At 41.5% G+C, this 15,004-nt stretch overlaps 2 protein-coding genes across 4 annotated transcripts in view; one reads left to right on the forward strand and one right to left on the reverse strand.

Annotated features, from left to right (window-relative positions):
• Positions 1-1,744: 1,744 nt before the first annotated feature.
• iqcc (IQ motif containing C) lies at positions 1,745-7,315 on the reverse strand. Its single transcript, XM_024430681.1, has 5 exons — positions 7,215-7,315; positions 6,309-6,449; positions 2,767-3,088; positions 2,510-2,634; positions 1,745-2,342 (listed from the first exon to the last, which is right to left on the reverse strand). Exons 1-5 carry the CDS (start codon positions 7,248-7,250, stop codon positions 2,307-2,309), a joined length of 660 nt encoding a protein of 219 aa, XP_024286449.1. The 5' UTR covers positions 7,251-7,315; the 3' UTR covers positions 1,745-2,306.
• Positions 7,316-7,513: 198 nt separating this feature from the next.
• fancm (FA complementation group M) overlaps positions 7,514-15,004 on the forward strand; it is a 69,088-nt gene continuing 61,597 nt past the window's right edge. For all 3 annotated transcript variants that reach the window (XM_024429714.2, XM_024429715.2, XM_024429716.2), the window contains exons 1-4: positions 7,514-8,328; positions 8,426-8,598; positions 9,426-9,503; positions 9,763-9,921. In XM_024429714.2, the coding sequence (XP_024285482.1) occupies positions 7,599-8,328; positions 8,426-8,598; positions 9,426-9,503; positions 9,763-9,921 (1,140 nt within the window). In that variant the 5' untranslated portion in view covers positions 7,514-7,598. The remainder of the gene's footprint in view (positions 8,329-8,425; positions 8,599-9,425; positions 9,504-9,762; positions 9,922-15,004) is intronic.

A 15,004-nucleotide genomic window follows, 5' to 3' on the forward strand; every position in this document is an offset into this window, starting at 1 on the left:
GTAATCGAACCCACAAATGCTGATGCATCAGATACTCAACTAGTCTAAAGGTCAGTTTTATTGCTTCTTTAATCAGCACTACAGTTTTCAGTTGTGCTAACATAATTGCAAAAGGGTTTTCTAATGATCACGTAGCCTTTAAAAATGATAAACTTGGATTAGCGAACACAACGTGTCATTGGAACACAGGAGTGATGGTTGCTGATAATGGGCCTTTGTACACCTATGTAGATGTTCCATAAAACATCTACCATCTCCAGCTACAATAGTCATTCACAACATTAACAATGTCTACACTGTATTTTTGATCATTTTGATGTTATTTTAATGGACAAAAAAGTGTTTTCTTTCAAAAACAAGGACATTTCTAAGTGACCCCCAACTTTTGAACGGTAGTGTATGTTTGGTTAAACTAATGTTAAAGAGAAGTCTTTCAACATCTTGTGTTCACTGTGATAAAACCTCATGTTACTCAAGGAATAAAGCGATCCCAGAAAGAAACACACCTGATCTCTGCTGTTGGAATGAGGAGGATCTCTGCCAATTAGGCCCTCATCCTCCACTCTCTCTGCCATTCTCTAAAAGATAGACACAACAACACATATTCCAGTTTGCTAAACTATACACTATACCAACAAACCTTACATACAGTTGAAGTTGGAAGTTCACATACACTTAGGTTGGAGTCATTAAAACTCATTTTTCAACCACTCCACAAATGTCTTGTTAATAAACTATAGTTTTGGCAAGTTGGTTAGGACATCTACCTTGTGCATGACACAAGTCATTTTTCCAACAATTGTTTACAGATATTTATTTTAATTTTACTGTATCACAATTCCAGTGGGTCAGAAGTTTACATACACTAAGTTGACTGTGCCTTTAAACAGCTTGGAAAATTCCAGAAAATTATGTCATGGCTTTAGAAGCTTCTGATAGGGTCCTCACAAGGCTAGTGGAGCCTGGATGCAGTGGGTCACGTCATTGAGGAATGCCTCCATGGTGGCCACCTGTCGATGGTTGCCCACAAACCTGCCAGAGCAGAAGGGGTCACCGTTTCTGTAGACCATCACGCTCTTGACCGGAGGCAGGAGGAGAGTTGCTGACCGACTAGAAGCCATTTCACCAGATGCTGTCTTTGTCCCCGTCTGCTCGGGGTCTAACACACCACCTCTCATACACTCAAACCTTAGAAGGCTAGAAGAGTGTCGAAATGTTTGAATTAGGTGGGACCCCCTTCTGTTGTTGTGTTCTGTGTGGTGGACTCCCGCTTTCTCTGCTCTCTCTCACACACACACATCTCTGGCGGCTGTATTTCCTTGTTGCCATGGCAGCAGGGCCAGCAATGACTGGCTTTGTGGGCAAAACCATCAGCAGCAACAAACGACAAGAAGAGGGAGAGTGCCGGAGCAATAGACAGAGAGAGAGCAAGGGGACAGTGTTGTAAGCTGAATAAATAAACCATAAACTTATGCATCATCTTAAACATTTTTTTTTTAAAACCCGTTGAATTGACATGGTCAAATTCACAAGTGAAGCCTAATACTAGTTCTGTAGTATGTACAACGGAAACAGTAGTTAAAGCTCAGGGGCAACACCTCTACAATAGGTTTGGCTCTGGGAGTTGATTTGAAGTACCTTTTCCATTCATCCATTTCAAACATTCTCCCTTGCTTGACCTTTTATGGGCTGTCAAGAAAGCAGCTTTTGTGTTGTCGATATCCACACAAACAAGAACAGTATGTTGAATTGTATAACTGCACTTTAATGATTGTATTGAGTATGTGGTCTCAATGGGAAATACGAGCTTGTGTGGATCACCTGAGATACACTAAAGGCAGCAGGAATTCCCTTGAATCTCTCCCGTAACTTGTTTGAAAAGAATGGAGATCACCATAGTTATATGGAACGATGAAGACAATAGCAGTGACGTGAAGCAACATCACATGTAGCACTGACAGCAACAACGCAAATATTATTCTTATTAAAAAACATAGCTATAATATACTTGACCACGCCATCAATGGATAGTTACAAACATAAACATTATTCATAATATGTTTTCCCCAAACATTCACTCTGTGCCACTCATACACATCTTGAATAAATACACCTGCGCCCCCCCATAAAAAAAAAATGTATACATTTAATTATACCCCTCCCAGTGTGGGATAGCTAGATTAATTTATTTGGTATATGATTATTTATGTATCTTAACATAATTTCATGTATTAACATGGGGAAAGATTCAGTCCTTCAGATCAATGTCCAGTTTAGAGAAACAGCCTCTCCTTGGTCCTCTGCCATTAGGAAATATTCAGACTCTCTTTCAGTGACAGGTACTGAGAGAGAGAGAGAGAGAGAGAGAGAGAGAGAGAGAGAGAGAGAGAGAGAGAGAAGAGAAAGATAATGTAATTGTTAACCTTGCATTGAATATTGGTCTTATTCTTCAACACAATCAATGAAAACAATGCGACAATGACGTAAAATTAGAGAAAACGGCTTTCACTTTTTTACGGCTGGCAATAGCTTGTTGAAGCCATAGCATCTCCATGGCCAGAGTGTTCCTGTGTAGCTGCAAGGCTTCAGGGGTATGGGGCTCGTCCTGGGCCAGACTACGCCACCGCTGGGAACCTGGGAAAAGGCAGACACGTTCAGAGCAAGTCATTAACTTACATGCCCTAAAAACAATGAGAATAAAGTCTCTAAAAACAAGCATATTTGGATTCACACACTAAACTTTTATTTGACCCACGCACACCTTACCTTTCTGAAAACAACCATCTCGACCCAGACTGCTCCAGACAGTGGTCGTATCCCCTGTGCTCTCCAGCACGCCTCCTCCATCCAGCTGCTCCCCCTGACTGCCCTCAGTCTCCCCCTCACCCCCAGGTGGACAAGAAGAAGGCCTGGAGGAGCCCCTGGAGATGGATGCCCGTCCATGGCTGTAGGGGTCATCTCTCTCTGGTTCTAGCCTATCGGACATAAGCGGTGCCCCTTCTCTCTCCCCTGGCTGCTCCAGAGGATGGCTTCCCCTGTCTGGTGCTTCTTCCGCATGTTTTTTGGTGAAGATACCAGATGGGCCATCCTGTATGGTAGAGTACAATAACATTTGCTAGATACACAAACAGTGCAGAAAATGACAAGCAGAACTTACGGTCTTCGAGAGAATGGCAAACTCATCAAGGACCTCAGCCACCCGAGCCATGGTTTGTTCACCACGCTACCAGACGGTGGAGACAGTACAGGTGCATCAAAGCTGGGGTCGAGAGGTTGAAAAACAGCTTCTATTTCCAGGCCATCAGACTGTTAAATAGTCACCACTAGCCGGCTTCCACCCAGTACCCGGCCCTGAACTTTAGTCAGGCTACCATCCGGTACTCAGCCCTGCACCTTAGAGACTGCTGCACATAGTCATTGAACACTGGTCACATATTGTTTTACCCACTTCACATGTATATACACACTGTATTCTAGTGAAGGCTCAAACTATATAACTACTGCTGTACACACCTTTTCTATTCATATACTGTCACTCCATAATGTCTACACAAACACACACACACACAGTCAAAAGTTTTAGAACACCTACTCATTCAAGGGTTTTTCTTTAATTTTACAATTTTCTACATTGTAGAATAAAAGTGAAGACATCAAACCTATGAAATAACACATATGGAATAATGTAGTAACCAAAACAGTGTTAAACAAATCCAAATATATTTTATATTTGATTATTCAAATAGCCACCCTTTGGGTTCTGAGAATAGGATATATACTTAGTCATGTCACTGAGGGAGAGAGGGTAATTTATAATGTTTACATTATATCAGGGATCCTATTGAAATGTTGAGTGCTTAGGGCTACACCAGAAGTTAATGGTTATCTGCAGGAGGAAGGTACAGTTGAAGTCGGAAGTTTACATACACTTAGGTTGGAGTCATTAAAACTCGTTTTTCAACCACTCCACAAATTTCTTGTTAACAAACGATAGTTTTGTCAAGTCGGTTAGGACATCTACTTTGTGCATGACAAAAGTCATTTTTTCCAACAATTGTTTACAGACAGATTATTTGGCTTATAATTCACTGTATCACAATTCCAGTTGGTCAGAAGTTTACATACACTAAGTTGACTGTGCCTTTAAATAGCTTGGAAAATTCCAGAAAATGATGGCACGGCTTTTGAAGCTTCTGATAGGTTAATTGACATCATTTGAGTCAATTGGAGGTGTACCTGTGTATGTATTTCAAGGCCTACCTTCAAACTCAGTGCCTCTTTGCTTGACATCAAGGGGAAATCAAAAGAAATCAGCCAAGACCTCAGAAAATAAATTGTAGACCTCCACAAGTCTGGTTCATCCTTGGCAGCAATTTCCAAATGCCTGAAGGTACCACGTCCATCTGTACAAATAATAGTACGCAAGTATAAACACCATGGGACCACGCAGCCGTCATACTGCTCAGGAAGGAGATGCGTTCTGTCTCCTAGAGATGAATGTTCTTTGATGCGAGAAGTGCAAATCAATCCCAGAACAACAGCAAAGGACCTTGTGAAGATGCTGGAGGAAACAGGTACAAAAAGTATCTATATCCACAGTAAAAAGGAGTCCTATAATCGACGTAACTTGAAAGGCCATTCAGCAAGGAAGAAGCCACTGCTCCAAAACTGCCATAAATAAGCCAGACTACGGTTTGCAACTAACTACACATGGGGACAAAGATCGTACTTTTTGGAGAAATGTTCTCTGGTCTGATGAAACAAAAATAAAACTGTTTGTTCATAATGACCATCGTTATGTTTGGAGGAAAAAGGGGGAGGCTTGCAAGCTGGAGAACACCATCATGTTGTGGGGGTGCTTTGCTGCAGGAGGGACTGGTGCACTTCACAAAATAGATGGCATCATGAGGATGGAAAATTATGTGGATATATTGAAGCAACATCTCAAGACATCAGTCAGGAAGTTAAAGCTTGGTGGCAAATGGTTCTTCCAAATGGACAATGACCCAAAGCATGCTTCCAAAGTTGTGGCAAAATCGCTTAAGGACAACAAAGACAAGGTATTGGAGTGGCCATCACAAAACCCTGACCTCAATCCTATAGAAAATTTGTGGGCAGAACTGAAAAAGCGTGTGTGGACAAGGAGGCCTACAAACCTGACTCAGTTACGACCTCAACCCAATTGAGATGGTTTGGGATGAGTTGGACCGCAGAGTGAAGGAAAAGCAGCCAACAAGTGCTCAGCATATGTGGGAACTCCTTCAAGACTGTTAGTAAAGCATTCCTCATGAAGCTGGTTGAGTTAATTCCAAGAGTGTGCAAAGCTGTCAAAGGCAAAGGGTGGCTACTTTGAAGAATCTCAAATACACTTTTTTTGTTTACTACATGATCCATTTGTGTTATGTCAAAGTTTTGATATATTCCCATTTATTCTACAATGTAGAAAATAGTCATAATAAAGAAAAACCCTTGAATGAGTAGGCGTTCTAAAACTTTTGACCGGTAGAGTACATATATTTATATTACACTGACATTGCTCATTCTAATATTTTTACATTGCTTTTGTTTGTGTATTGTTAGTTATTACTGCACTGTTGAAGATACAGTGCATTCGGAAGGTATCCAGACCCCTAGACTTTTTCCACATTTTGTTACGTTACAGCCTTATTCTAGAATGATTAGATTTTGTCTTTTAATATTATCCAATCTACAAACAATAACAAAGCATAATCAGGTTTAGACATTTTTGCAAATATATTACAAATAAAACACTGAAATACCTTATTTACATAAGTATTCTGACCCTTTGCTATGAGACCCAAAAGGTGCATTCCGTTTCCATTGATCATCCTTGAGATGTTTCTACAACTTGACTGGAGTCTACCTGTGGTAAATTCAATTGATTGGACATAATTTGGAAAGGCACACACCTGTCTATATAAAGTCCCACAGTTGACAGTGTATGTCAGAGCTAAAAACAAGCCTTGAGGTCGAAAGAATGGTCTGTGGAGCGCCGAGACAGGATTGTGTCGAGGCACAAATCTGGGGAAGGGTACCAAAAAAATGTATGCAGCATTGAAGGTCCCTAAGAACATAGTGGCCTCCATCATTCTTAAATGGAAGAAGTTTGGAACCACCAACTCTTCCCAGAGCTGGCCACCTGGCCAAACTGTAACAAAATGTGGAAAAAGTAAAGGGGCCTAAATACTTTCCGAATGTACTCTAAGAGTTTCGCTACACCCACGATAACATCAGCAGAATGTGTGTAGCATCCAATAACATTTGATTTGAAACCTTAAAATGCTTACGTCTTTGAAGTGAGGAATGGCAAAAATGTGCCCCTTCCACTCTAAGTGGTTCACTTCTCCATCGATATCTCTCACAATGTCCTCAAACTCTGAACGTGCGCAGTTGATCTCCTTTCTCATCAGATATCCACGAGCGTGTGCCTGTGGGAAAGGGGTGAGGTGACCACTGTGTTAGTGTTGGCTACAACACCTGGTGAGGAGTAGTAGTGTCGCAATTGACAACTAGAGCTACGTTTGAACCAACAACACTTCAGTAACTGGGAGAGCACATTTCCACCTCTACCATTTAGGTCCCTCCAGAACTATTGGCAGGGTCTGTTGTATACAGAATGGCATTGACCACACTATTCCACCTCTCCGGAGAAGCCTCTATTCCCAAAGCAAATGGAAACACTTCCATCAAATGAAGGAGGCTCTTGGGAGAATCTACCCGACTTTAGAGCAAGGGTACAGCTAGGGCATGAACAAACAATTGGATACTGTACTGTATGTTACAGAGCATGTTGTAGTACACTTTCCTACTGTGCCATAAAGGTCCAGACCGTTTGGCAGATTACATTCACATACAGGGAATCTACACTATCATAAAAAGCTAGCTACATACATTTTGTGAATACAACCCTGTTCAACAGAGACTGTAGTTAGCTACAATACTGTATTACTGCATTAAGCTAGCAGCTAGAACGCATCGTGTTGCGTTGTTAACGTTAGCTAGTAACTTAAGCCTCCCAACCACACTGAGTCCCCGCTGCCAGCCAGCTAAAGTTAGCTTTGAAGCTGCTTTCAAGCAACATGCACGCAGCTATAGTAGCAAGACAACACGGGTAAGCAAACGAGCATTCTTTGTTTGGATACGCCGGCCAGCCAGCCAGCTAGTTAGTTAGTGAGTTAGTTAGCTGCTTTTACCTGAAAAAGTATGAAAGTACACTCGCGTCCCTCCATTGCTATGGTAACGAGGCAAAGTTCGCGGGAAATAAACCGAGTTTTGTTCCTTTTCCGGTGTCACAATCACGTCAAGTGAAAATGAAAGTCCCTTCGTGAAATGTGTAATTTAAAATATATATCAACATCTCCTTATACGTTGGAAACTCGTCTATATTTCTAATATATTCATAGCTATTATTAGTCATTTCTGCGTTATGTCGCTATTGGTGTTTATTTTGAAAAATATGTGAGCGACCCCGGAAGTACTTATTTTTGCAAACTTCGTAACGCTACGGCTGTCCAAATAATATTTGGCTGTCTGGTCTCCGTATGGCGTCTTGCTAAAAATCAACGCCACACGCGAAAATGAGTGGTGTGAACCAAATGACTTTGTTCCAGACGTGGGGAGCATCTGTTCCGCAAAAGGTTAGTCAAACGAATAATGTAAAGAAGTCTTCCGGACGACGAAAAACAACGCAAAACAGCAGCACAGCAGCCTCAGTCAAGACTCAGAAAAGGGCGACTGGTATAACTTTGCCGCCCCCGGCGCCCCGTAACACGCTATGGGGTGAATTTGATCAGGGGTCCACAGCTGACAGCGAGGTGAGACATGTCGAGGAGGTTGTTGCTGCTGATGAAGATGAAGATGATGATGATGATTTAATGGTAGTTGCTGTTTATGAGGCGGAAAAGTCTTTGCAAATTGATGGAAACCTTGGACAACATAGTGGACACACAACAAATGTTGAGAGCACTTGTCTCACACAGATAAGCTCAAGTGGATCAACATATTACAAAGACTTCCCTGGCCTTGACAGCTCCTCTGCAAAGGTATGGATCTACCCCACCAACTATCCCATAAGGGACTACCAACTAAAGATATCGGAGGCAGCTTTATTTCAGAATACGCTGGTATGCCTCCCCACTGGCCTGGGCAAGACTTTCATTGCTGCTGTGGTAATGTACAACTTTTATCGATGGTATCCATCTGGAAAGATAGTTTTCATGGCACCAACAAAGCCCCTGGTGGCACAACAAATAGAAGCGTGCTACAAAGTGATGGGTATTCCACAGACACACATGGCAGAGTTGACAGGTAAGTTGCCACACATGTATCTTAAACGTGTTTAAGCAGGGCCATGGCAAGGCCATAAAACATGTCTTGTCTGACATTTCCATTCCTTTTCCACCAGGGAGCACGCAGGCTCAGCAGAGGCAGGAACTGTGGAGGTCCAGGCGCATCTTCTTCCTCACTCCCCAGGTGTTGGTGAACGACCTGTCTCGAGCCACCTGCCCCGCGCTGCACGTCAAGTGTGTGGTGATTGACGAGGCTCACAAGGCACTGGGGAATCATGCCTATTGCCAGGTATCTAACACTTAAAACCATACCTGAGAATGTTTCTGCCTTAACTAAGGTAGTTTGTGTTGAGCTTTACATTTATGTCAATGACCATTACAGACCAGAGGTTAGCTATTTCACCACTATTCTATAACTGATACTGGCTCCAGTTACCACCAGAGGGATTGATTGATTGATAGAATTTATTAGATGATTAAAAGTAATAGGCTTGTCCAGCCGGTGACAGAATGACATGTATACAAGAGAACACAATAAAGCCCAGATGCTTATTTTCATTGCTGTCCTCAAAATCAAATCAAATCCTATGTTATTGGTCGCATACACGTGTTTAGCAGATGTTATTGCGGGTGTATCGAAATGCTTGTGTTTCTAGCTCTGACAGTGCAGTAATAGCTAACAAATAATATCTAACAATTTCACAACATTATACACACAAATCTAAGTAAAGGAATAGAATTAAGAGTATATAAATATTTGGGCGAGCAATATCAGTGGCATAGACTAAGATACAGTAGAATAGAATACAGTATATACATATGAGATGGGTAATGCAAAATATGTAAACATTATTAAAGTGACTAGTGTTCCATTTATTAAAGTGGCCAGTGATTTCAATTCTATGTATATGGGGCAGCAGCCTCTAATGTGCTAGTGATGGCAGCAATAATTATCAACAGCAGAGGTGCCTGTTTGAGAGACCTTGTGAGAAAAATACCCCCAATCAAACCGCCATGTTATTTCTCAGATATTGTTTTTGTGACACCTTAAATCTATTCTCTAGTGACTGTTAAATTGCGGGAATAATAGCATGTTGTCACTGCTTCTCTCCTCAGGTGGTGAGACAGTTGGGGAGCCAGACTCAACAGTTTCGCATCCTGGCACTCAGCGCCACGCCAGGTGGAGACACAAATGTGAGCAGCACAGCCTCTTCCACAACACTGAGGATGTTTACAACTATTATTTTGACCTTATGATGCTTTCAAAAGGGTATTAAATGGACTAACATGACATTATGCACTGGCATTCTGTAATGATGTACCACTTCAACCATTTACAAGAGAACAGAAATTATATTCCACCTCAATAGTATTCACATTGTGTAGGATTATCACCCAAATTACCTACTTCCTAGAAATCTATCAACTCACTCCTGACTGTCTTCCTCTGCAGTCAGTGCAGCAAGTCATATCCAACCTGCTGATTTCCCACATTGAGCTGCGGTCTGAAGAGAGTCCTGACATCCAGGCCCACTCCCACCAGCGCAGCCTGGAGAAGGTGGTGGTTCCCTTGGGGGAGTCGCTGGCCGGGCACCAGGCCCTCTACCTACAGGTAAGCACCATAGATCCTCTCATATCAGACTTGGTGGCACAGATTGTTTTCCTGGAAATGTGATGTAGCTTATGTCAACTAGAAAGGTAAACAGTGTTCCTATCTGTATGACAGCTGTAGAGCCTTCCAAGACACAATAATAACGTCTATGTTTTGTTAGCTTTTTGAACTTTGTGGTGAAGGAGTGGCTTTTTGAGGCTGGTTCCCTTTTGATCCTGGGTTATGTGATATTTGTGTTGGTGCACTGTCACCATCATCTGTCTGAGATTTGTTATTGCAGGATGTTTTATTTCAACTGTCCCGTACTTGGGAGTAAACAATCTCTTTTGCCATCTCAGTGTGGTACAACTTAATTTATTATTTCTAACAATATAGTCAGAAGCTGCATACCAGGGTGCACTGTAGTTGTTTGTCAATGTGCCCATTTCAGACTAATTGGTCTCAATTGGCTGGAGTGGTAGAATGTTGTGGCTGTAGAGCAAAGGGCCAATCCACCAGCTACTCATCCAGCACTGTAGCTCCAACCTCAATCAGTGTCACCTGTCAAGCCACTGGAGCTGAAGTGACAGGCTGCTATGCGAATCAGATAAATGAACGCTCCGATAGGTGCTCCCCATGATCCAGCATTCCAGACAGCCTCTGGCGAGGAGGAGACTGGACCCGTGTGGTGCCGCCTGTAGTTGGTGCACCTCTTGTCTGATGTGCTGAATTTCCAAAGTTACTTTCATGGTTTATGGTCTAGACAAGATGCCATGGCCTCAACATTGACTCACTCAAAGTAGGTTTGCCACGGCAAGCATCTCCTCCATGGTCTAGACTAGTTGCCCTCAACATTGACTAACAGTGGTATGTTTGCCTCTCCCTGGGCGCCTCATTGCATAGTATCAATGTGACAGCCTGAGCCTACTTGAGGTACCATGATATATTGTGCATGGGATCCCGCTTGTGAGGGATTGTGTTTCACACAAGTAATTGAGCCCACAATTATTCCCTTGTCATGGGAAAGAATATTTATTTCCGTTCCCTCTTTTGTAGGTTATGTATTTTGAGTGGGAATTAAGTCATTTGGCAGACATGTCAGATGTTCCCTCTGGAGATTTCCTGCTCTCTCAGGCACTGAGCTGGGGCTTAGTAACCTCATATGCTCCCATCTCACCTTCAGGTTTTTGAATAGCCTTCAGCATGGTGCCATTTCCATGCTCACTGGTGCCAGATAGGTTTGAAACTAAACTTTACAGCTGTGGATCTGCTTTCGTGTGTCTGAACACGACTAATCAAGCTTTTTTGTATACTGGTAGTCTGGGTTATTATTGGGAAATGTCCATCCCCACCATCATGGTTGAAATCACACAATGCAGATTTAACTGGAACAAATTGGTTAAAAGGTGCGTGTTATATCACTATGCTGATCATAAAATGATGGGGACAACAATTTCTCAGAACTACATTTAGACTGGACTTGGCGATTTGAAGTGATTGAGATCCTGTTAGTTTACATGCTGCTGAATTTGGTGCGTGGTGAAATAAAGGTTATGAATGGTCATTAATCTACACTGGGCAATGAGAAAGAAAGATGATCTCCTGAACAAGTCTTCACACAGTGATGATTTGGCAAGGTACAGTTAGTTACCTGACATACAGTACTGTCTGTGACTGACGTCGTCACAGCTACTTTACTATATAGTCCGGTGTTAATCAGTATAGGCCTAATTCTCCTCTAAAACAAGAATGATAGATCTATGTATTGTTGAGTCAACAAAATAGATATTATACAAATGATCACTTTGATGTTAAATTAATCCACTTAGTCATTGGTTTTATTACAAAATATTTGTGAAGATAGATAATACCTCCTAAAATCTTATTTTGAGTTAATGGAGTTTTGTTAAATTGGGTTAATTGTTAAATGCTGTGAACTAAAAAAAAGTTAACTTTTCTTACTTAGAATAAAAATACTAAACACAGTGTGTGTATACACGATAGGTTGCTCTATTTAAGTGCTCTATGCTTTTCCTCTCTTTTCAATGTTACTTGTTACCTGGCACTGCTGATGAGAAGCGTGCACAAACGTTGACACAAAGCAATGTCTGGATTGGAACCGTATGTAAAGAGACAGAAAGAAGTAATATTGTACTGTAGTTTGAACATCGTCTTTAAGCAGGGTTTTTCTGTATCAAAAAGAGGCTTAGTTGGTAGGCATAGCAGGGGAACGGTCAGGCCGTCAGCGTGCAGAAAGTAAACCGCATAGTGGGTACATTTCCGCTCTTTTGGTTCCGTGGCGCCAACGCTGTAAGAGTGAAGCGAACCTGTGCACATGTGCAGATAACTGTGTGTATGATTGAGAGCGAAGTCTTGCATCTTGCTCATCTCAATATTTGCGCTGCTGCTCATGGCAATGTCATTTAGCTGAGTCTACCTTTTTAAAGCTAATTTCCTACAGTTCTATTGCATTTTGCCATGGCTAATGTGTTACTATGCTTTAAAACAATCTATACTGCTAAATGAATAGTTTTTGGCATTTTTTAAACATTTATTTCCTTTAGGTGATTGTTAGTTCTCAAAAATAAAAATAAAATATAGGTCCATTTATCTAGTTTTATTTAGTAGTTTAAGTTTACACTGAAATCATTTTTCCATTGTCCAAAAAGTTATCAGCCCAAAGAATATTTTTCACTGTTTGGACTTAGGCAACCTGAAAAAACATTTAGGAAACCCTCCCAAGGATTAATGGCATAAGGAACCCCGGCTTTAAGAATGAGGAATGCGTTGACTCCAATCATAGAGAAATGTAGTATGCAGCAGATGGCATGCTTGATTGTCATACAGCAAAGGTCAATGTTTTTGGTTTGTAGTAATGTTTTTTTTCTCTTTCTCACAGTGCTTTGGCTGTATAGCGGGGTATTTGGAAAAAGCCACGATGGTTTTTCAATACTGTCGAAACTATTTATTGAATATTTGTACCTGCTGTCAACTTAGGAGATAACCTGCTTTATGTTCTTCATTTCACCGGTCACATTATGAAGCTTACCGTAGTTCCCCAGAACAGTTGAGCTAATCATTTTTGTTTGTAAGTAGCACAATGGGAGAAAGCTAGTGCTTGTGAGTCCAGCTGTGCATTTGGTTTATCTTGTTAGTTAGCTAAGTAAGTGAATGGGCATCATATAGTGCTAGCTTTCTGCCGTGTTTGAGAAGTCAAAGCGCTTTGGATGGGTATTTTGATTTCCTTGCATTTATTTTTTTACCTTCTCGGTCAGTCTACTCCTGCCCCCTATTTATCTGAGCGAGGCAGGCAGACCCATTGCCCTAGCGACTCCACATAGATACCGCTGTACACATACCACTCCCTTATGACAAGCATGCTTCAAAACTTTGTTCATTTGCACAATGTCTCTTGTTCACATTCGCTCGTAAATGTCCAAACTGACAAAAAGACATTCGGTAGCTACTACCTATACTTGTTTAACTTTGAGCTGGATTGCCTGTCTTTGCGCTCGTTAGCATATTTAGCTAGTAGCTGCTATTGAAATTCGCTATTAGTTTGTGCTAATTTTGTTAGCCTTCTGGTAATAGATGCACAATGGGCATTGTTTTAGTGCCCCCTTGTGTACTGAGGCGGTAATACCATAAATCCCGGGATGAGAGAAGGACTGTTTGACGATATGAAAATCTGGATTGACTGTTGGCCGTTTCAATACATGTTTATACAGTTCTGTGTTTGTCTACATGTCGTTATGTTGCATCTTCAGTGTGTCCTTGACAGAAATAAAATGGCCTGCTTTACATATCTTCACTGCTAATAAATCCACCCTCCTATCGCATTAAATTGTCTAAAGTTGGTAGTCATCATGGTGAAGATTGCAATTAGGTACCCCCCACCCACCTACCTAACGCTGACAGTAAAGTTTCAAGTTCTTTGAGGTTTACAGTGACTGGTGCAAGAATTACATATCCACCCACTTTTCACAATTTCAAGTAAACGTCACTTGGCTCCTCACCTCTCGGAGGAGGTCAAGACTGTGAGGAGAACAGAGGTGCAGAGTAGAATCAGTAGTTGGCCTATCAAAAAGGTGTTAACCCTTGAGTCAGTTTCTGCAGCCCCACAAATCAAATTAGCATTAAAAAAAATCAACATAAAAATTAAGCTAGAAATATATTTTTGCTTGGGCTGCGTCTCAATCCACCACATCCGTCAAAATCGGCCTTCCGCAACAGCGGTGAGAAGTGGCAGAGCTACAGCGGTGTTTGTCAGATCATGAGACAGGCCTAGGAACAGTGGGTTAACTGCCTTGTTCAGGGGCAGAACGACAGATTTTCACCTTGTCATCTCAGGGATTCAATCTTGCAACCTTACGGTTAACTAGTCCAACGCTCTAACCACCTGCCTCACGAGGAGCCCGCCTGTTACTTGAATGCAGTAAGAAGCCAAGGTAAGTTGCTAGCTAGCATTAAACTTAATCAATCATTATAACTACACATGGTTGATGATATTACTAGTTTATCTAGCGTGTCCTGCGTTGCATATAATCGATGCAGTGCGCATTCGCGAAAAAGGACTGTTGTTGCTCCAACGTGTACCTAACCATAAACACCAATGCCTTTCTTAAAATCAATACACAGAAGTATATATTTTTAAAGCTGCATATTTAGCTAAAAGAAAACTAGGTTAGCAGGCAATATTAACCAGATGAAATTGTGTCACTTGTCTTGCTTTCATTGCACGCAGAGTCAGGGTATATGCAACAGTTTGGCTCATTGCGAACTAATTTGCCAGACTTTTACGTAATTATGACATAACATTGAAGGTTGTGCAATGTAACAGGAATATTTAGACTGATGGATGCCACCCGTTAGATAAAATACGGAACTGTTCCATATTTCACTGAAATATTTTTTTTTGTTTTCGAGATGATAGTTTCCGGATTCGACCATATTAATGACCTAAGGCTCATATTTCTGTGTTATTATGTTATAATTAAGTCTATGATTTGATAGAGCAGTCTGAGCGATGATGGGCACCAGCAGGCTCATAAGCATTCATTCAAACAGCACTTTCGTGCGTTTTGCCAGCAGCTCTGCTGTTTAT

The sequence above is a fragment of the Oncorhynchus tshawytscha genome, linkage group LG08, assembly GCF_018296145.1.
Source record: "Oncorhynchus tshawytscha isolate Ot180627B linkage group LG08, Otsh_v2.0, whole genome shotgun sequence".
Lineage (NCBI taxonomy): Eukaryota > Metazoa > Chordata > Actinopteri > Salmoniformes > Salmonidae > Oncorhynchus > Oncorhynchus tshawytscha.

Bases quoted from the DNA above. Each gene is read 5' to 3' on its own strand.
- iqcc (XM_024430681.1), bottom strand. From the start codon at position 7,250: ATGGAGGGACGCGAGTGTACTTTCATACTTTTTCAG. The intron at 2,635-2,766 runs GTAAGGTGTGCG...GCCTTTTCCCAG, and splicing joins AGATGGTTGTTTTCAGAAAG to GTTCCCAGCGGTGGCGTAGT. The intron at 2,343-2,509 runs GTGAAAGCCGTT...TCTCTCTCTCAG, and splicing joins CTATTGCCAGCCGTAAAAAA to TACCTGTCACTGAAAGAGAG.